This window comes from Mytilus edulis, unplaced genomic scaffold (assembly GCF_963676685.1).
Source record: "Mytilus edulis unplaced genomic scaffold, xbMytEdul2.2 SCAFFOLD_916, whole genome shotgun sequence".
Lineage (NCBI taxonomy): Eukaryota > Metazoa > Mollusca > Bivalvia > Mytilida > Mytilidae > Mytilus > Mytilus edulis.
The window spans coordinates 582-24,744 of NW_027267717.1; the positions used below are offsets into that span (position 1 = coordinate 582).

Genomic DNA, 24,163 nt, shown 5'->3' on the forward strand with positions numbered 1-24,163 from the left:
ATATAACAATGGCCATATTCCTGACTTGGTACAGGACATTTTTAAAGGAAAAAATGGTGGGTTGAACCTGGTTTTGTGGCATGCCAAACATCGCACTTTAATGGCAATGTTAAATATAACATAGAAATGACAACATAATATTACAGGACTACAATACAAATAAATAGGAAAACGTATTAGACAAAGAAACACATGATTAATGAATAACAAAAAGCATCAGGTTTAAAATTTAATACGCCAAAAACGCGCCTCGTCCATGTTAATGAAATGTGTTGTTTCAGTTTTATGATGTTGTCACAGTGTCTACTTGCCTTTACTCAAAAACCTTTTCACATGGGAATATTTGCTGACATACATGTAAATAAACCAACTATCATAAATCTGACCAATACAGACTAAGTCAGGAATCTGATGTTCAGTGGTTGACATTTGTTGATGTAATTCATAAGTGTTTCTTGTTTCTTGTCTTTTTTTTATATAGATTAGATTGTTGGTTTTCCCATTTGAATGGTTTTGCACTAGTCATTATTGGGGTCCTTTATAGCTTGCTGTTCAGTGTGAGACAAGGCTCTGTGTTGAAGAACATACTTTGACCTATAATGGTTTACTTTACGAATTGTGACGTGAATGGAGAGTTGTCTCATTGTTGCACTCATACCACATCTTCTTATATCTATCAATTTTAAGTCATTTACCTTTCATAGACCTTGAGTATATCTAAAGCTTCTTGACCAAGAGGTATAGGACTAAGTGTATGTACAGGAATATTATGGAAATGTTCTGTGGGAATGTTCATCTGTAAACAAACAAAACAACAGAAAGTTAATCATATTATATTAGAAAGTATTTAAGGAATAACTAACATTTTTTCTGTCTATTCGAAATAATATAAAAATGTGGTGTACACTGAATAACGCACGTAGAGGGTTATTTAACAGTGTGCACCACATTTTTTATGTTATTTCGAATAGACAGAAAAAATATTAGTCATTTCTTATAATTTAATTCTAAATTCCATTTTAATCGTAGTAAACCATGAAAAACGTTGATGACGTCATGGTCACATGACTAAATTATGTCTATGAGCTAATAACAAAATAACGTCAGCCAATCAAAAAACGCGTTACATCCAAAATTAAATTATGTTAATATATTCATGAAACAACAGAGCACATGCTGAAATGACTTGCCTGCTTTACTCAGAATGATTGATTTTTTGTTTAAAGTCTTTTGTGATTTATGTTTAACTACAATTATCATTATTTGATATATTCATATGTTACATCCTAGCTTTTTAAATGAGGTAAATCAAAACTCATTAAAAATTCAAAATCTTAATTTTAAGGTATGAATAATAAATACATAATTAAAACACAATGTGTTAAAGTGTGGTCTCTTAAATTTGTGGTCACTTTCATAAAAAAGATCAAAAAGTTATCAAATCCTTTAAAACATAAAATCTAGTACAAGAACACTAATAGAGTTATCTTCCCTTACCTTGCGAAGACAGTTGTTACAAACGTTTCTTTTGCAGATTTTACACCTGTTTCCCCACTGACCTAAAATGGAGAACTTCACTTCCTTACAGGTAAAGCACACCTGAAAAAAACCCACAGTATTTATAGAGTATTTATCTTAAACAAAAGTGTGATACATTTTCAGAGTTCAATAGTAATATCTTGGAACTGTGCATATAGGTTATCTAATCCATCAAATCTAATTTCAAGATTGGACAATAGCTTAACAAATGTTGTCAAAAAGTACTTATTCAGATTTTGAATTTTTAAGATTCGCATGTTTTGTTATTTCACTCAACCCCATGAAGAAACTTCTGGCCTCACGGTCATAAAACTTTCGAGCATGATTTTGTACTCAGACTCGAAAATCAACAATCAAATTGCTGGATTTCATGTTTCGAGCACGATTTTTGTGCTCCAAGCACTGAGCAAAGTTTTATGCCTTCAAGGCCTGATCTCTTTTGGATACAAACATATTAATATTCTTATCAACATATATTTCAAGAAATAACAGTCTTAGATTAATTAGAAAGTAACCAATATTGTATATAATAACATTCAAGTTAATATGTGTGTGTCTTAGGCCATTTTTTTTTTATTAGTTGGTTTACGGATCCGCCGACCCTGTATTTCACGATATTGAAATAAAAATAAAAACGATTTTTGAAGATTTTTTTTAATTCCGCCGACCCTTTTCTGTTTGAAGAAGTACAAATAAAATTAAAACATGATAAAAAAAAGATCGGTCTTTCTTCTTCCACTCAAGTTCCAGTCGGAATACCCTCGGAGTGGATTCGAAAATCCTGTGCGGTTCCCTGTTCAGTCAACGTTTCATCATGATCTAATGTGGTGAAAAGGAACCAGTTGAAAGGCGGTTCCCTGTTCAGTCAACGTTTCATCATGATCTAATGCGGTGAAAAGGAACCAATTGAAAATGGAGGACCAGATACGATTTTACAATACGTACTTGTAAAGACTAAAGACTACGTACTTAGATTTACCCATTAATTGTTGGAGATTTTCGGTGTAAATCTAGCGGTTGAACAAATTGAACATCGCAGTCATGAATAATAAAAATGAAAATTATTTTTGAGATCGTTTGGGTATTTTGGTTTAACAGTTTAAAAGGTCGGACCATCGCTAGTTTGAACCCACAGGCACTTGTTTCTAGAAGTTCTATTTATATGGATAGTCGACCTTCCTATGGATAGAAACAAGTGCCCGTGTTTGAATCCCTGTTTCAGACAGTCAGTGAGGTTGACGGCGGGTCAACTTTGGTTCAAGTGTTGATCAGAAAGTCTGAGACCCGTTGAAAGGGGCTGTTTTAGTTCCATTACAGGTACTAGTCCAAATAATAATGACGTCTGGCAAGGCTTCCTGGCATCCCAGATTTGTTTTTAAATAGCCTTGCCAGACGTCACTAAAGGGAAGGATCTTTTAACTTGCTGCCAGGGATGGGTGTCATTAATTGGCCTTATTATATATATACCTTCCCACGGTACTCATTAAGATTTAATGGAACAGAGATGGGGTATGGTGAACAATATCCCAACACAAAATCAGAACATGTATTACTGTCATAGAATGCAGGACAATTAAAATCACTTCAACATTTATAAAAAGGGACAATCACAGGACACTTCGAGATATAAGCTAATACTTATAGCAGTGTAAAATAGCATAAAAAGCCTAAAAAGGACATGTTTTCATGTACCACATATGAAGGCATATGACCTGCAGAGCGCATATGGTATTTCCTCAATAAAATTGTATTGTGTTATGAGGAATTTTGTCACTCCCTGATCTAAATTTGATAAATAAATACACAGAACAAAGAGAAATGCAATGGAAAAGACACTTCCCTTTCATCCAGGGACATTTAATATATACTAGAACACACCCGTGATATCGCGGGTCTGTGGCTGAATTAAAGAAAATAATTATGCGTAAGCCTTATTTAAGTATTGGTATTGTCATCTGATAAAGTCATGCCGATTATAAGATGCACAGTTTTCTCTGCTTTCAACATCTTTCTGTTTGAACCCGTCGACCTGGAACTTATAAATTATTGGTATTATTAATTTTATTTGGAAAACAAAAGTCCCTGGAAAGGAGTATTTTTTAATCAACAGCATTGTCCTTAATGAGCTATAATTAAAGTTGAATTCTTTGATTCGCTGTTTTACGTCATTCCGGCTAACAAATTGAAAACTGTACATGCTGTACCTATGTACACTATGTACATTTTAAGTCCAGAATTATATTATTCGTAGTGTCATCTTAGAAAGTCATACTGATTAAAATACTACAATCGGGAACAATGTGACAATGATGAAATTTAGTAGTGTTAACCCTGTGATTACGACCCGTGTATATAGCAAAATTCTAAATACAGCGTTTGGTGGTGCGCCTGTTAGATGGGGAACGTACAGATAAGGTAATAGGTATCAGGTGAATATACTATTGGAATCGGTATCGGATTCGACCCGGAACTTCTTAATTATTGGCAATATTTAATTATGTGGGAAACAAGGAGTCTGGAGTGGTGTAATTTTTAATCAACAGCATTGTACTATATTAGTTAGATATAAAGTTGAATTCTTTGATTCATCGTTTTTACGTGATGACGGCTGATAAATTGGACCTCGTAATTTTAGTATTATAGATATCTTCTTTCATCAATCTACATTGACATTTGACTCCTTGTAACACATTTAATTTAAAATAAAACAGCAAGAATTAATACCAAATTATGAAACGATTCTGCATACATTGTTAGTATAATACACTATTATATAGAGTAATGTCATTGTTTGTTGTTTCTCTCCATTTTGGTTAAAAAAAACCAGCATTAATTCCAATTTTTATTTTTATTTTTTTTCCCTCCTACCCTATATTTTTTTATTATTTTTATTTTTATTTTTTTTTTCGACCTCCTACCTTTCCTTTTTTAAGAAGAATCCCGTAAACCAACTAATAAAAAAAAAGTGGCCTTATGATACATTCAGATAAAATCAAGGCTTTTGATTTTCAGTCAAGTAAACAAAGACTTTTGGTAAGTAACTGGCAGATTCCTAACTTGTTTGCCATTAAATGCAATGATAATAATAAATTTCAAACATTCTTCCATAGATGAGATTAAAACAGATTTCCACATAATGTTTTAGACCACTTAGCTCTAAAATGATACTGACAGTTTAAATTCTATAAGAAATGTATGTACATTCACTGAACAAAGTAAAATACACAGATCGAAATTCCCTTACAACTTCATGTTACTATGGTATGGCATAAGAATAATTGAAGGAACCATACCTTTCCTTTGGATATCATAGTATAGATTTCTGGTTGGTTTATCAACGATTCAAGCTCTGCCTTTGTCAGGACTGTTCTGATATGCATCACTTCTTCCAATGTTAATGACAGACACTCTATAGGATGCTGCCACTTCTTCAAATGGAAAATTAGATTGACATTTAAAATATTGTAATTACATGTAATCCAATTTTGTAATAAAGTTTATAGTATCAACACAGATGTAGAATCAATGACAAGGCAAAATCAGCCAACGTTCCTTTTAAACTTCAATCAAAATCTCAACAGGACAAAAATAAATATAACTGCATAGTACCAAAATACCTTAATCAAACTAAGTATTGTATGCAGAACTAGGTGCCCTGATACATTTCTGTCCAATCAATCTCTTCATAAATGACTAACTCCTAGAAAATCATGTACCTCATTTACCATTAACAGAAGCTACTAAAATTTTACTCTTTCTCATGCAGTTATACAAACTTGCAGAATATAGTATGAACTGATTTCTACTTGCTCCAGAAAAATAAAATGGAAAATAAAACAAAAAGCAAATATATAATTTACGGACATTCAACAAGCAAATAAATCATGCAAAACATTTGGTACCTTATGGTACCCAAACAACAAATAAATGCAAATTAATAATGCAATTCTATGATAACTGTTAACAAATTCTATAATTGTAAACTCAATTTCCATGTGAACTAGCTTATATTAGAGATTCTAAGGTACATGTGGTACAGATAAAATATTTCAGCTTTATAAACAAAGATCTGCTGATCAGCTGATCTGCAGACTCATTTTATAAATTACTTCCCTTTGTTTTAGCAATACTTTTTTTCTTTCTCAGCTGGTAAGTTCAGCTATTCATTTTCTAGCATACTAACAATTAAAAAATTATCTAAAATAAATTATCTTATCCTAATGTTTGAAAACGATTTGAAACCAAAATTTAATACAATAAGTTCTTATGAGAGCTCTAATAAAGGGAAGTAACATACAAAATTTTACTTGAATCACAGAAAAGTTCTGTATTTAAAATTGTTGTAATTGTAAGAAGTTTGTGAAACTATACTAATAATGTGAAGAAATCAATACTAATAGCATGTTGATGGAATCCATCATCAAATTTTCAGAAAAAAATATAATTGTAAATGTTATAAATTACATTTTTATTTATGGGTTTAAATGATTCACAAAGAATAAATCTAAATCTAAACTAAATAAGCCTGCAGCTAAAATTACAAATATCTATCAGATCTTTAAATTGTTCATTTCAAACAAATTGTATTATTTTCAAAAATGATTTTATAACTGAGTAATTTTAGCTGCTATTAAAGTTCATCTTAATCTCTATGATTGTTTCTAATGGCTAAAGAACTGTTTAAAACACATTGTAGTAAATGAGGTTAAACTTGAAAAAACATGAGAAACAACCAGTTTCAAAGACATAACCAATATCTTAAATAGGCTATTAAAATTTTTGTTATTGTTATTTCAATTATTTTTTCAAATACATATTTAAATTAAAATAAAACAGCAAATACTATTTGATGATCATGAAATATTACTGAAGCAAATTATAAATTTAAAAAACAAATTACTGATAAATGTGAAGCAGATGAACATTGTTAAGTCTGAAATGTAAGGACTGATGAATAAATCAGCTGAGATTTTTTTTTGTTAAAGAAGAAAATCATATTTTTTAAATAAAAATGTGACGAACAGACAGAGAAAGTCTGTGTAAAAGGTGGTCAAAGAAGAAGGATACTGGTTATGTCTTTGTTAGAAGGTTAAAGATAGGTTAGGTACTCACAGATTCAGAGCTAGAGTCTTGGCAAGGAGGTGCGCAACTACTGTTGTTAGTATCTTTCTCCTGAACACTCGGAGCACTTACATTTAAAAGTTCATTTACATTTAATTCAGATAACCTTGGAGATGTTTCACCTCCAAACATTGATGGATCTGGTGTTTCTGACCTGTAACTCCTCCGAGGAGAAGATGGCTTATTTTCTGCTTCTTCCTGGACTAATCCATTTTCTAAAACGGAGAAATCAGGCGTATTTATTGCACGTAATTGTGTTAAGTCTAAAGAATGTCTGACAGAGGTTCTCTGACTCTGTGACCTTTGCACTAGTTTTGTTCTGGGTCTTGGCACTGGTTTTGGTGGATTAACTGTAGATTCCTTCTTTGGTGTTGTTTCTGCCGGAGATTCAATTTTTGGCACTGTAGGAGAAATGTCAGTTATTGTATCTCCTGGAGAAAGACTATTTCTCTTTATAGAAAGTCTTGGTCTTGGTTTTGGTCTTGGTTTTTCAGGTTCAATTTCCAGCACACTTTGTGTTCTATGTAATTCAGCAGGTTGCGGAGATTCCGTCTCATCAAGATCATTACAAGATTTACTGACAGGCATAGAAGTCCTTCTTGATACTAGAATTCTACGACTGGGAAGCGATCGTCCTAATGAAATTTCAGTATCTTCAGAGTCATTCATACATGCGTTTTCATGCTCCTTTTTAGAACTTGGAGAAACATGCATTTTGATAGGGGAAGACGACATATCAGTTAACCCAGCAAAACACGTAGAAACATGCGTTTTTGTTGGTGAAGTTGGTGATAATGGTGATGAATGAGATATGGGTGATGACGAACGTTTTGGAATTATTATTTTTGGTGAATGAGGTCGTGAAGACTTATCTTCCAAAGATTTATTGCTATCTTGATCTTCAGACAGCTCAAAAGAAACTGGTCTTCTAGTTCTATAAGAAGTTGCTCTTTGCACAATTTTGTTTTTCTCACTACTATCTGATAATTGAGTTTTACTTGTTTCAATATTTTTAGTTCTTTGCTTGGAATTTTCAGCACTGTCTAAAAGTTTTTGTCTTCTTTTTTGTTCAGCGGCCTGTGATGAAGAAATTTCAGAACTGCTTGACAGTTTTCTTTGAACACTAATATTTTTCACGACCTGCACTGATTCTTGACCAGAGTCTGATATTTTTCTCCGCACTCTAATTTTACTTTCATTAGTTTGTATGGATGAATTTTCATCACTATTTGAAATTTTTCTTTGAACTCTAATTAAACTTTTACTATTTTGTCTTGTAGCATCAGAATCATTTGTGCTCATTGTTCTACTACTTGACCTTCTGACTTTAGAATTGTCAACAGAATTAACTTTGTTCAGTGTAGAAGAGGACATCCTACTAAGAGATGATGATGCTCTCCTAACTGTCGTCTGAGATTCACTTTTCACTGTCTTTTGTTCATCTATAATAGATTCACTGTTATCAGATTCGGACGGAACTTCAGATATTGAACCATGCATGCGACGAGTATGTAACCGAGAAACACTAGAACACCCATGCAATTTGTCATTCAAACGTTTGCGTAAATCACTTGGACATGCATTAGATTTAGACACAGGGCCACTCCGTTTAACTTTTGATTCATGCTCACGATGCTTTAAAGAAGCCTCATTCTCAACAGGAGAAGTAGGGGATACCTGGGGAGATTCACATACTGTTATTGTATTACGTCTCTTCAGTATGTTGTGTCTTTCCTGTGTTACTACGTCTCTTACAACTGAAAGTAAAATTAAATTCAAAATTAATGTATTTGAGTTAACGCTATCTGTGAATCAGAAATTCCTTATATCTTACATGTGATGCTTAATAAGAAAGTAAAATTCCCTCATGCTGTGGTAATAGGAAAGATGGAACCATATCATTACTGTTCTTTTCTAAGAATATCTATAACCAATTTTAAAAAGATGATATTGAGCTTAGGGTTCCTTATGATAAAGTTGAAGTCTCTGTTCAAAAGTTTTATAAATGTCTTCATTACTTGGTTGAAGGTTATGATATTTTGGTGACATAGACGACCAACTCTTGTATCAGCCACAAGTCTGTTCTTTTTTCCTTGATTTTGGTATTACTAAATGTAACTTACCAACACAGTTTTACATGTCATGAGAAACACAGTAGGATTACCCTTCCAGAGCACTTGAATTCACTCAAACTTGTTGGTTTGGTTTGTGTTGTAAATTCCAAGGGATATTGTTGGCTTTTTTCAAAACTACCTCTACCCTTTTTTATTGGGAAAATATGCGTCATTTTTATCAAATTGGGAAATTTATAATGAAAGATGAATTTGACTAGAACTTCAACTTGCAGACCCCCTTTCAAGAGGTAAACCCTCATTTGAAATAAGACCCCTTATTGCCAGTGATGATACATAAATAGTCCCTTTAATCTGCACATATAGTCATTTTAGGCATGACAATGGTTTAAATGAGTGTTTTTCAGTTTGTATACATTCACAATTACTACTGAGACTGCACTGTTTGGGAACAAAGTTGTCTTTTTGGGAATAATGTTTAGCCATTTTTTTTTTCAAATTTGGATTTTTCTCCAGGGGAAAAGGCCTTTATTCTCCATTGATTTAAGGCAACAATATCACTGATTCTTAAGTTTTTTGTTTAGTGTTTTCTGTCATTTTCTTTCGCTTTTGTCTGTTTGTCTTCAGTTTAAAGTTTGTGTGAGCACCTAGTATCTATTTTATCTTTTTACAAGATATTCAAATATTCCTAATTTTAAAACATTATTTAACAATTTCAAAAGTTTGGTATTTGAATTAACTTTACCAAATACATGCATATTAACAAATTATAACAAGATAAAACCACACATTTAGTTATACAACATCTCATGTGTAATTGACAATTTCACATAATTCAATGAATAAATTACCAGTTCTCCTCCACTGAGGGACTTCTTGTTCTGGCGAAGGTGTGGCAACACTGGATCTTCTAGATTTAGGACTCAATGTGCTACTATCATCATCTTCATCATCCTGTTGGAGAGAAGCATTGTAAATTTATAAAGAGACATGTACACATGTACATCTTAAAATCTGTCATGTCACAATTATTGCAATCACAGTTGACATTATATTTGTCTGAAGAAAAAAAACCACATATTTCAACAACAACAAAAGTTTAATAAGGAAGGACTCTATTTTTTCTGACTTCTCAAAAGAAAAGGTTCTGAAGTTGTTAAACATATCCCATGTGGTCCTTCGAAATTACAATCTATTTTCAGCTATTAACTAATCTAAAGCAAAGTAAAAATAAACTTAGTGTAGAACTTAAACAAACCTCAAAGCTATCAAGCAGCAGATTGAAATCTGGTTTGATGACCTTTCTAACTGGTTGAGGATTCTCTTTCTCATTGTTATTATCTAACTTGGTTCTGGATGTCTCAACTACAAATAAAATAGGATGTGTAAAATTAATGCAAGTCAAAATCTACTTATTTTCTACAGCAGTATGAAAGGGCAGTACAAAAGTTTTATTTACTGATGTGAAATATCAACAGACTACGTAGAAAAGCAGGAGGTGGTGCATATTAAGCCAATGATCTCATAGTTCATATCCCAATGTGTGTCATTGAGTTGCTGTCTCATTGATGTATAGCCAATATCTTTTAATTCATATTAGTACATTTCAGCAATGTTAATGAAATTGATGAGGTTTATTTGTCGGCATGTTTTTTTAAAAATCCCTCATCAACTTTAAAAATGCAAGTGTCTAATAAAGTCTCTGCCATTACCACTTATCCTAGCCTTTCATTAAATCATAAACCACAAGTGTTGTAAAACAGAATTTGGGTCTTTGCCCTATTTTCCTCTTCTGTATCTAGTTGAAAATTAATTGCTAACTCTGGTAACAGCTGAGGATAATTGATTGCAGTAATTCCAAATGGCAGCAATGCTTCCTATTGACTAAGGTCACTGACCTTATTTCTTAAAAGCCTCTCTGAATCTACCACTGTTCCTGACAGATATGTCTACACTTACCCATATGCTGGCCCTCGCTGACGGATTTCAATTTAGGTGGTTGAGATCTTATATGTAATAGCAATTGTTCCCTAACTGAAAGCTCTCTCTTTGGTGGTGATTTCAGTACTCTATCTTTAGCCTAAAATAACAACAAAATTAACTTTTCATGTTAGAGACCCAAGAGTAATAAACACACACATGCACTTTTTTAACAACCAAAATACCAAATGTAGTTAATATTGAGAACTTAACCCAATAATTGTATCTCTAGCATCCAAATAAGATTTAAAGTGCTTGAATGATTATCTGATAAGAATGGAAAAAAGAATGTCTTAAAAATCTCTTTCTGAATCAGCACAGAGAATTATATACACTGCACTTTGATGAGTTATTAGGAATCAGACTTTAGGTAAAGTAATTGAATTTAGGAAAAAGTAATTGGATTTGTACAGAAGTTCAGGAAGTCATTAGATTAATTTAGAAATTTGGGAAGAGTCGTTGGTTTCAATTAAAATTCAGAAGTCATTGAAATTATACAGAAATTTAACTTTTTTCCTTGTAAGCTACATTGCAAAGCATCATCATCTACTAAACTGATGTCAAGACCAATCAGAAAATCTTATAGAGTGATGTTTTTAAACTGATAATGAAACATTGTTTCAGTATCAGATCATTTCAATGGCATTAAACATTGCAAAACATGCAGTTATTAAAATATTATACAAGTCATTTATTGAAATCAGATTTTAATAGTTTTACAAAACTTAAAGACTCTTATTGTAAAATGTAGTTATCTTTTGCATCAAACAACTGTTTTTAAACAGAATAAGCTTTCTACTATAATCACCATCTAATCAGAAAACTTAAAGATTGAAAGGTTTCAGACAGGAGAACAGATGTTATCATGTAAACAGTAAATGCCCCTATTCATTACATAGACAATTCTACTTTCATCTAATGTTTTCAGTGTAAACCAACTTTGACTGTTTCTAATCATCTTTATTTAATTTTAAGGCTACTACATGGGTAAAATGCCAAAATCTTTTTTCTGTATGAAGGGTTCATGTAAACTAAATTTTTCGTCTACCTTGTTACATGATCCCATTAAGTATACAAGCGTTTGGCTTGCATGTATATAGACAAATATATATTTATTTTCACATTTTTCTAGTCCTTGATTAGTTTCTTTCTAAAATATCAAATTACTTGAGGGGATATATTTCTACTTAATCTCATCACTATTGAGCTGCTGACCAAGTATGTAGTCATCCTGTTCAGAAGTATTGGATAATTATGTAATGGAAAATGTTAAGTTCATTCAACAAATTGAAAAAGTATCTGCAAACAAAAAATCCCAAAAGTGCTCACACATTACAATTCACCACTGTTGAGCTGCTGACCGAATATGAAGTCAAACTATATGTCCCCAATCAAATGCATTCATCTTTAAAAAAAAAAAAAAGGGGGGGGGGGGGGGGGTCCAACCCTCAGAACATCCCCCCCCCTTTTTCCCCAACTCCTCTGGATCCACCACTGATTATAACATACTCTAAAAGTACTGACAGACAGCTGGACAAGGTGATAGCAATATAGTATATAAACAAGAATGTGTCCAAAGTACACGGATGCCCCACTCCCACTATCATTTTCCATGTTCAATGGACCGTGAAATTGGATAAAAAATATAATTAGGCATTAAAATTAGAAAGATAATATCATAGGGAACATGTGTACTAAGTTTCAAGTTGATTGGACTTCAACTTCATCAAAAACTACCTTGACCAAAAACTTTAACCTGAAACATGCACTTTCATTTTCTAAGTTCAGTGGACCGTGAAATTGGGGTCAAAAGTTTAATTTGGCTTTAAAATTAGAAAGATCATATCATAAGGAACATGTGTACTAAGTTTCAAGTTGATTGGACTTCAACTTCATCAAAAGCTACCTTGACCAAAAACTTTAACCTGAAGCGGGACAGACGGACGAACGAACGGACGAACGAACGAACGAACAGACGGACAGACGAACGGACGCACAGACCAGAAAACATAATGCCCCTCTACTATCGTAGGTGGGGCATAAAAAGAAGATGTGGTATGATTGGTAATGAGACAATTATCCACAAAAGACCAAAATGACAGACATTAACAACAATAGGTCACCGTACGGCCTTCAACAATGAGCAAAGCCCATACCGCATAGTCAGCTATAAAAGGCCCCCCCACTTTTAGAGTGCAGTTTAATAATCAAGTCAAACATATTCAAAGAAGTCAAGGATCAGAACAAGAACAGAATCCAAATCTGATATGCACTTACATTGTATATATATACAAATTGCTTATAAAATAGAATCACTACTTGCAAATTTGGCCAACACCAACCTTATATAAATTCATATTTTCAAGTGATACTACAAAGAGAGACAATATCTTTATCATTAGAACATTTTTATCATAAGATTGGATATTTGCAAAAATTTATGGTGCTACATAGTAACTTTCATAATCAACATTCTTTAACAAATGTTCCTCACATTTGAAAACAATAGAGACTATAGACACATCAGAATTTACACGCAAGATTTCCGTACTAGTTACAACCATGAATATCAAGATATCACAGACCCTTACTATCATTTTGTGTCCTCTATATAGATGTTAAATATACTGTTTAATTCAAAATATGTCACACAACTGTACTTAGTCAAGAATGAAATTGTAAGGTGATAGGACATGTCAAAAACGTGAAATTAAAGTCTCTAAACTTTTAATTAAATTTATAACTTCAACTTGACATTTACTTTCCTCAATAAAAAGTCGGTCAATCTATAAAAAAAAGGTAAATAATGTCACACAATTAAAACTACTGACCTCAAAATCAACATTTTCCAAATCCTCTATTTCCAAATTTTTAGACATTTTCCATTTTTGTAATTTTTCAATAATTTCCATTGCAAATTCATTTTGAATTTGATTAAATTCACAGTTTTCAGAATTAGTACATGTGTCTATAACATCCATAGTAATGAACATACAGTTTCAGACAGTAAGTAAATCCACTAGCGGTGATTACTAGGATTTATGGCGAGTTAATTGATGGATATAGACAATTATCTACATACAACACAAGCACATGCTGAAAAAATGCACAGATGATTTTCAGAGGCTGCATAATTAGCAGTATGAGTGTTCAATTCTCTTTATCATTGGAAAATTAGAGGAAAATTATAGAAAATTATAGAATTTTTATCCTAACTATTGAGTAGATCAAGTAGATATAGAAGTTATTACAATATTATTATAGGGGATATCTGTTAGTATAATTCTCTCCATGAATGTTAAATTTGGTGTGATGACCCACAAATTACAACTCTAAACACGATTGATTACTTTAATTACAAAATCAATCATATTTAACCTTGGGTTTAAATGATATGAAGAAAAATTAAATATAAGTTGAGAAAAATAACACTTTAGAAAAAGTACTTGGTCATAAACATTAATTATAAATTCCCTTTGGTAATATACCTTTTGGTAATTTTTTACAATAGACATGACTATAAACAACTTATTTTATATCATCAAAATTTGACCTATCAGTAAGGTGAAGGATTTAAAATACATTGCTGAAGACATTTCAGCAAGTCAAGATCAAGAAAGAAGTAAAGGTTCTTTTCCTATAGTACATTTGTTATTTCTTGGTTCAATGTTTATCGTTGGATATTTAATTGTCTCTCTACAACCCACTTCATACCTTTCTTTTCCCATAGAACTTATATGGATGAACAAGTTTTTCATTTCTATTTGGAATATTTTTTCTTAAAATTAAGATTAAGTCTTGTCCAAATTATCTTCATACCTAATCAACCATTATCAACATTTTCTCAAATTTTCCTTTGATCTTCCTGTATAATAATTTCAATAGCATTTTTATTTAACTCAAGTGATACCAAATTTATTTATTTCTGGTAGAGAGAGAAATTCATGACGCCAAAAGCCTAGCTGTTGTTGGTGCCTATGAAAATATGGATAATCAGAATATTGTTGGCCTTTCAAAATTGAGAATGTTTTCTCAGATACAGCTAATCTCAAGGCTATCTCCTTACCCTGAGATTATAGCTGAAACCCCCCCCCCCCTTTGTTTTTTAGAGGAAACACCAATAATCTATAAATAAATGGCAGTATTAACCTAATTGAAGGTTAACAAACTATATAATCCTTCAAATCCTGTCATACTTACTGGTTGTAGTGGTGGCCTTGACCTGATGAAATCTAACATGACGTCATGGGCATCACTCTTGACTGTATTTGGTATATCACCATTAACCTATTGAAACACAACATGCACATATAACAGTATAAGTAGCATACAGATAAAGGAAGGAAACTTGCAGATCATGCAATAAAACAAACTCTGGGTTTTAGACATACTGGTCTGTATGCAAAAAGCAGTACCACAATGTAGAAAATTGAAGGTATTTTAACTTTCACACATGACATAAGTATCAGAACACAACATTCAAGCTTTTCTCTCTCCTTAAACATTTCAAAGGTGCCATGCTGAAATCATTTAAGCACTCCATGCCTTTACTTTCATTATAAACTACCTTATATATTTGTAAATCTTTGTATTGACTAGAATTGTATAGAGTGACTAAACACATAATACTTTACCTATAAAACCAAACTTCCTATAAAAATCAGGAAATTTTCTCATATGCTCACAAAAAAATATGTGCACAAATACCTTTTCATTATTTTTGTTTTGATAAATGCTCAAATTTTATATAAACAGTAAACTCTCGTATAAAGATTTTCCCCTATTTGTCATGTTTTGATATAAATATTCATTATACCTGTAATCAACTTTTTTTTCCTTTCAAGTGTTATATTATTTGATGAAATCTTCAAAGATCAAAATTGTAGAACAGAATTATAATCTCTTTGCATATAATATGATAATCACAAACATTTCAAACAGATTTCAAAATAAGATTATCTTAAATATCCACATTAAAATTGTAATTTCAGTGAGACATTGTCCTCTTCTTTCCATTAAAAGTTTCAATTCTGCCATATGTGGACAGAGCTCTGAATTTTTTTTAAAAACACATTTCTAAAGTCTTACACTGTTTCAAAACACACTACAAGTCAATTTTTAAATTGGCACAAAACAGGACAGTCAAAAACATTCATCACAAAATTAGTTGGCTTTAAAATCAAACTTCAGTACCAAAAATTGTTTTACGGTCAGACAATATTCTCATTTTTTTTTCTTAAAAAGTGAAACAACTGTTCTTACCTGAACTTTATTGAGTGTATATCTTCTGGTTCTGATGTCCTCCATAAGTATCTCAAATGGAGTCAGTTCAAACTCTACTGGTTGCAGGTGGATATGTTCTACTTTCTTTAACCTGACACCCTGTCTTAATTCCCTCATCATCTGCACCCATAGTCTGGCCTGAAATATTGGGAGATAAAATTAATTCAACAAATTTAAGTCAAAATTTCTGCATCAAACTGAAATTTGGTTTGTTGTGGAGAGTTGTGTCATTGGCAATCATACCACATCTTCTTTTTTATACTTACACTTTAAATATAATTAAATGAAATACCAAATGTGTCTGGTCTGGTAGACAAAATTCTATAGTTTATTAATTTTGACATCTTCTAGCAATGAGCTGAATAATTGGGTATGAATTTTCTGTGAAACATTGAATCCCCTGTATTATGTAGAATGTATAGGGAAGTTGCTAGGTCAAGTTAACTTGGAACATCAATACTATTATTTTTAATGTCCAGTGGCAAATATTTCATTGATTGATTGATTGATTATTGGTTTTCTTAACGTCCAGTGGCTAATATTTCATGCATGTTCAGGACGAGCACAAGTTAACAATAAATACAATAGGTAGGTCTTGTAATAAGAGGCCATCCGGGATGATGGTCGGGGAAAGGAGTAGGTAAGGGCCTGATTTTAGCCTCTAATTTCAGGTCCATCTGACAATAGATTTTGGACACTTTTTAAACACTGAAGTGTCTATTTCAATTGATTCAATTAGTTTATGTGAAAGAATTTATCTGATTTAGTCATTAACAAGAATGTGTCGCCAGTACACGAATGCCCCACTTGCACTATCATTTTCTATGTTCAGTGGACCGTGAAATTGGGGTAAACCCTCTAATTTGGCATTAAAATTAAAAAGATTATATCATTGGGAACATGTATACTAAGTTTGAAGTCGATTGGACTTCAACTTCATCAAAAACTACCTTGACCAAAAACTTTAACCTGAAGCGGGACAGACGGACGGACGGACGAACGGACACACAGACCAGAAAACATAATGCCCCTCTACTATCGTAGGTGGGGCATAAAAACGCTACGATTCAAGCTTAAATATGAAAAATCTATCAAATATGCCAAAATGTCACTTTTCAGATGGTTTTTGTCAAAAATGAAAGTGGCCGCATCCATGTTCATCCTCAACCTTTATATATGTTATGTTTTATCATCAAATACAACTTACATTTCAATATTAAGAATGAACACAAATGTGCTCACTTTCATTTAACACGTCTAAAATTTAACTAAAATGCTAAAATTGTGAAGATTTCAGTAATTTAGCATGACTTAATGATGCTAGTACCTGATATATGTTCATTGTATCGTCAAAAACAGCCCATACTCATGTAGCAGAAGCATTCTACTTTCAAAAAAGTTTACATTTTAACAATTTTGTAAAACTGCTATATTTTGGGGCCAAAAAGGGGTTTTACTGAACCTACTCCTTTGGACTGCCACTGGAAAATGAGGGTACATTGGATAGGGACAGAAATTTTGCCTTGCAACAGGCCACCTACGGACCCCTCAAAGAGTTGTTGCAAGGGTTCTTTACATGCAAAGAGCATGGCACCCACTTTACACGAGGCATCAGATTTAATGTCCCCATTCAGACTGGACGTGGCTGCAAACTTGATACATCCTGCACAGCCAAACGGACCCCCCACTTTGGCAAGTGTTTTACTGCCGGTCAAGAGAAGACCAAGTGACCATATTTTATTTCCCCAGTCACCCTTGGGGGTATATTTCATTCATATTCATTTTGCAACACATTGTGAAAATATGTTTTAGGTTGAAGATGTTTACTGAACAATAGAAAACTGTAGTTTTTACATAACGGAGAACTGTGTTTAAAATGGTCATTACAGTTGAATATGCTAAATCAGTTAAGTAGAAGGTGGCATCTTTTGTGAATCAGAGTTATCTTTCTTGGATAACTTACCCAATCTGCTCTCTGTAAATTGTCAAGCTGCTGGACATCCTTATCAAGCTGTGTCTCTACTAACCTCTGAAAAAATAGAACAAAAAAGGTTAAAAGTACTGATGAAAATATGAATGGCTAAATATACTCATGTTTTGAGTTATCGTGACAACTTTTATAATTTTTAACAAAATGTACATAGCTATACATGTAATTGTTTTTAATTCTTTATGTGCTGTGTTGGAGACCTATTGTTGGCCTTCAGCTGTCTTTGCTTTTTGGTCGGGTTGTTCTCTCTTTGACACATTCCTAATAACCATTCTCAATTTTAATTACTTTACCATGATTTGGCTACATTTCAGCTATATTTGTCAGATCTGAAACCTTTGTTTGGTCAGCTGTTTTTAAAAGGAATTTGTCTGTCTGCATTTGGTATATGGATTTTACTATTTGTCTTATAAATAAATTAATAGATTTATTCTATAAGATAAAAATTCCTCCCAAACTAGTGAATTAAAACTTCATTCTGATAGACAGCGAATAACATAGTTATGTACTTTAATAACAGTAATTTGGTGAGATATATGATGTGAAAGTGTCATTTCTATCCAATTAAGCTTATGTAAACTGTACAGCAAAATCTGCTTCCTGAATTTTGAAACCTATCACTGAATTGGATACTAATGTAAAAAAAAACATCTAGACAGCAAATTTCAGACTTGAACCCTTTTATAGAAACAATAAGAACTATGAAATTGGGCAAGGAATTCACTCATGTACATGTATAGGAAAAATTACACAATACAGAAGTGTGTCCCTATTATCCATTTTCAATGCAAACATGCAAGGCTATAATCCCCAATTGTTCTACAAGCTCTCTATTTGTGAAATGCAATATTTTGTTAAAATCTTCAATGTGAGAAAATGTTGCACTATGACTGGCAGGCTTCAACTTGCCAAAGATTACATATCATTTTCTCTTCTATGATCAACATTTTCTTTTCCCCTCTTGGTACCTTCTTTTATTACAGAATACTTTTATGTACTCATTTAAAATTCATCAAATCGCTATATAGAGTACTTCATATATTCATATCAACAGCTAATCTTCTGATGACAAATTATGCCATAATTTCCATATAAAATGCTTTCCACCAATAAAATATATAATTGTTGATTTTTGGGAGATAAAATGTAAAGTCGTCCAGTTTCATTTCAGTACAATATATTCCTTGTGCAATCATTACATGTTCTTTTCTGACAACAATGAATAAATTTTCAAAAAATTCTTTGGATTTTTCTATTATAGTAGTTCAATTAAATACAGAATAGAATTTAAAGGGAAATTCCGCGATTTTTAACTTATCATCTAATTATGTTCATCTTAACATAAAAAACACATTTGCAAAGTTTTAAATTTATATTCCTTCTAATAACGGAGAAAATCAAGTATTTGTAACTTTTTTGGTTGAATTCTCGAGTGGGTCGTGACGTATTAGCCCGATTTATTGAATTCTGGGAAAAAATAAAATCTGTTTAACTCTTATAGCTTATCGACAATATACGTAATTAAAAGCGCACAGCTGACGAATGGTCGAAGTTATAAACCACAATATAAGAATGAACGAAAGTGAATATGCATATATATACCGTTTTGTATTGATTGAATTAAACTCCTATAAAATTATCTCTAGTAAATGTTTTTGAATAAATTTAATTAATTATTGTTGAGATTTTTTTCATAAAATATTTATTGAACATTTTTACTGATATTGAACTGAAAATATTTCAGTTCTATTTACCGTTATTGTTTTGATAATCATTTCAATGCAACTAATGTGTGAGCAGAGTGTGTATATTATTTTGTAAAGGTCACTGTATATTTCTCGGCTTGAGGTCAATTCGTTTACCTTGTAGCTATTTAGCCGCAGGTGTGAGTTCAAGCGTACACAGGTATAAATGTTGTTATTTGGAAAGGATAAATAGAAAGGATTAGAGTATATGCTGTCATGATGTTAATACACTAAGATTAAATACACGATGAGAATAAAGATACAATAATTAAATTGTGTAAATTAATTGAAAATAAAATTCAGATTCGTAATTCCGAAAGTGTATAAAAATAAAAGGAAACAATTTTTGATTACTTTCTTAGCGGCAATTGGCGTAAAGATTCAAATATGAAGCAAAAAATAGTAGTTTTAATCTTTAATAAAAACTAAATGCAATATTACCCAATTTGATATACCATTGTACATCTGTTTGATATCATTGACTTTACCGGAATTTCTTAACTTGTATTCAAATCTGGCTGTGTTTAAATGCTAATAAAACTATTGCAATTTTAAAGTTTTTAATTGACAAAAAAATACAACATACAACATGCATAATTTTTTTTTAGTTTCTTTTTAACATTTTATTCTTACATAATTAAATTCATTTGACAATCATTTACACGAACTTTTTGTGAAAAGAATACTAATTATCTAAGCTAAGGCATTATATCTTTTGAGGATTTTTGAGGATTTTTTTTAAAATTCTATGATAATAGTTGTGCAATGTTGAACATGATAGCCGTCATTAATCCAAATAAGTAATACAGTAGTTGTAATAAAAGTTATACTTTAGTCATGCATTACAGATATTGACGAATTTATAATAGTTCGTTCATACATCGTTGTTCATGAAACAATTATTATTAGTATACATGTAAGTTTCCTGACGTATAAGAGCCATTGAGGATGAGCTCCAGAGAAATCAGACTAGTTGCGTTTCGTTCGTTTGTTTGTTGGGAAAGGAGAGGAAATGCAACCGCTTGTACAGATAAACGACAGAATTACCATACAAGCATTTATAGTCAACACAATCAGAAACAGTTCCCATCGTTAGACGGGGAATATGAAGGCTTCCAAGAATGAACAAGTGACATGTCTAACTCTGAACAGTTAGAGAACAGACTATCGACATCGAACGCTTGTTCTTGATATTTGAAACTGTATGCATATATATACGTATACGTTTATGATATAGTGATGAGTTCTGACAAAAACTAAATTCCTTCATGGTTATATCTTGCCATACGTTTATATTGGTTTGTAAGGTGATTACTCAAAATCGTTATTTGAAAATCCTGTTTGTGAGATGTAGATTCATTTCAATACAGAAATTTCGTCTATATATTTCACAAGTGTATAACACGGAGAAGCTCTGAAGGTTCATTACTCCCATTTTGTTTGGGTGTGAACCATCGATGTTTACAGCAATATCAAGGAATAAGGTGATGATGGTAGAAAGAACTATGGGCGTCATGTGGCAAATATTACATGCATATCGGACAATGAGTTGTCAATCTGTATGAAAAGTTTTCCAATACAACCATATTATTGAGAAGGAATGTTTACATGCTATACTCTCGTACTAGTATTACAGGGTTCTTGTGGCGTTCACCTTAGACACACATCGTTTTAACGATGTTTAAAAAAAGACAGAACCAATTTAATGTCATATTTCCCTATTTTTTTAAATATAACTAAAATTCTTTGATCTGACAAGAATATCCCTATTTAGCGAACAAGTAATTTATTCTTTTTTCGGTTATTGAATACCAAGAAAGAAAATAAATCCCGAAATTAATTTGAAACTTTGATACTCAAAAGTTTCCCAGCAAAATATTCACATCCCCTGGGGATAATTAGTGTTCGTCCAGTGGCATATATAACAATTGTGATGACGAATTCCTTCCTTTGTTTGAGAACAATCTTATTGAAATATAAATCTGTGATTTTCCTAGGTCCACAGCTTCAATGAACCAAAGCAAAAGTTATACATCGACCTGTATTTAAATCAAATTGGTTCTCTTCTTCTTTTGGTATTCAACTGTAGTCTATCGACATTCGATGATTACATACTGTTGGCATACGTTGGCTAGTCTATTTACAACACTTTTACCCCTATTTATTCAAAATATATGTTTTTTTCTTATGTTCAATGTATACACGTATATATTTTAAATTGCGCTATAGTTCCGTAACTTTATATCCAGTCGTATAAACGAATCGTCGGCAAGTGCGTACATTTTTTTAAATCAATATTTCTGGTCTGTTCCAATCTGTCCTTCACTATTGACAATGACTATATATTACATTTTCCCAAATTCACCCTTGGAAAAAATATTTAAATAGATTTTAATTTCATCAAATCTTATTTTTTGGGTATTATTTATATATTATGAATTATATTCTTTACACCAGAAATGTTATTTATAAACAAGCGTATGAGTTTAGTAATGACAAGTAAGACAGAGTTGTATATTATACATCTGATAGTTCAAAATGGAAAGTTATAAGTTATAAGTTATCAGCCGTGTACACTGATCAATACCTGCAGAAGTGAAACGATGCATGAACTTGCAAGCCCGACAGGAAATCGCTTGAATACCTGGACGTGTCACCTCACACCCCTCACAATACCTTTGGAAGTAATACCTTTAGCCATGCTGGTGATCAGATAAGGGAAGATCAAAATATATTTGAAAAAAGTTTATTACTTTAAAGAATTATGAACAAATTAGATTTTCGAAAACAATTTTCACGGAACACTTATTTATGATTTCAACTTTGACTTTTCACCTAATTCCAATATCAACAGTTTAAAAACAACAGATCATGGTAATTTAAAAAAAGTAAGAATATTTTTCCGTATCAAGTTAGTTAGTCGTATTAAACAACCGTACGATTGACAAGATATCGACACGCAATTACGACTACATCGGTTACTGTAGTTTTGTTTCTTTGTGGTTTATAGACATATCGTTTTTATTCATCGGGAAAGAAGACAAGATGGCGGATCTCGGAGAATTGATACTCTAAATTTAAAATCGATGGTGATCGCTTATCTAGCGGAATAAAACTTTAATATCTATGAATTTGAACATTTTTATACAGAATGAACATAATATCAATTTTTGATTTTTTTGCGAAGTTTCCCTTTAACGACCTCTACCCAAATATTCCATGAGCAATAAAACCTGTATTTACACTGAGGATAAAATACCTAATTGATTATATTGTAAAATAAAACCACCCTGAAGGATAATCAATTACCTAAACAGGGAAGGTATGAAAAAGCAGAATTTTTAAAAAGGATGTAGATAATTTATATCTCTACCTGTCAATCACGTAATTACTTGTCCATAAAAAATGCAAAATCAATTATAGATAGTGGTTATGTGTCAGATAAGGGGTCCTAGCCATGGAATGCAGATTGTGTAACAATTTAAGGTTAAGGAAGGTCCTTAAACTTTTAAGATGTTCATATTTTGATAAAAGTTTTATGAATTTGTATAAGGCTTAAAGGGAGAAGGTTTGGATCCATTAAAACGTTTAATCCCGCTGCAAATGTTTGCACCTGTCCTAAGTCAGGAATCTGATGTACAGTAGTTGTCGTTTGTTTATGTAATATATACGTGTTTCTCGTTTTGTTTATATAGATTAGACCGTTGGTTTTCCCGTTTGAATGGTTTTACACTAGTAATTTTGGGGCCCTTTATAGCTTGTTGTTCGGTGTGAGCCAAGGCTCCGTGTTGAAGGCCGTACTTTAACCTATAATGGTTTACTTTTTAAATTGTTATTAATATGGAGAGTTGTCTCATTGGCACTCACACCACATCTTCCTATATCTATTAAAGCATATTTATTGAGTATTCAAAAAGAATTCTTTTCTGCATGTCAATATGGGTACATGCTAACTGAGAATATTTAATAACAAGTTAAAAACTATTTCCTGGAATGACATAAATAGTTGATAATCATTATTTTAACTTATGAAAATGTCAATAAATTATGGTCCATTATAATAAATTGTTCCATTTTTAGTGTTGAAAGCAGCTTTCAACACTATTGGCTATTTCATGGAAGCCATTTATTTTTGGCAGAGAAACCAAGGAGTTCCCAGAGAAAACTGACAAGCATTGTCAATTGAGATTGAAGTCAAAAAATGGGTGCTTCTTTTAACTATAGTTTGAAAAAAAATACAAGAGATTTTCTTGGGTAGGGGGAGGTAGAAACATCATACTGATAGAAGATTTGCATTCAGAACTTACTTTATTTTCCCTGGTAACTTTGTCCAGAAACAGTAGAAGTTCTGCTGCCTCTGCTGCCAGGGCTCTACACACAGCTTTATAATGGTAACCAGCATCTTGGTTACTGGTTAGATGTCTTACACACAA

At 32.0% G+C, this 24,163-nt stretch overlaps 1 protein-coding gene across 1 annotated transcript; it reads right to left on the minus strand.

The window, feature by feature from the left end:
• Nucleotides 1-695: 695 nt before the first annotated feature.
• Nucleotides 696-24,163, minus strand: LOC139505919 (protein spire-like; the record flags this gene model as incomplete). The annotated part of the gene is given in 11 exon segments (XM_071295258.1): nucleotides 696-796; nucleotides 1,498-1,599; nucleotides 4,833-4,967; nucleotides 6,652-8,417; nucleotides 9,584-9,686; nucleotides 9,991-10,097; nucleotides 10,692-10,812; nucleotides 14,913-14,999; nucleotides 15,975-16,133; nucleotides 17,959-18,024; nucleotides 24,038-24,163. Coding segments are annotated over 11 exon segments (2,873 nt in total), but the record flags the coding sequence as incomplete, so codon positions are not given.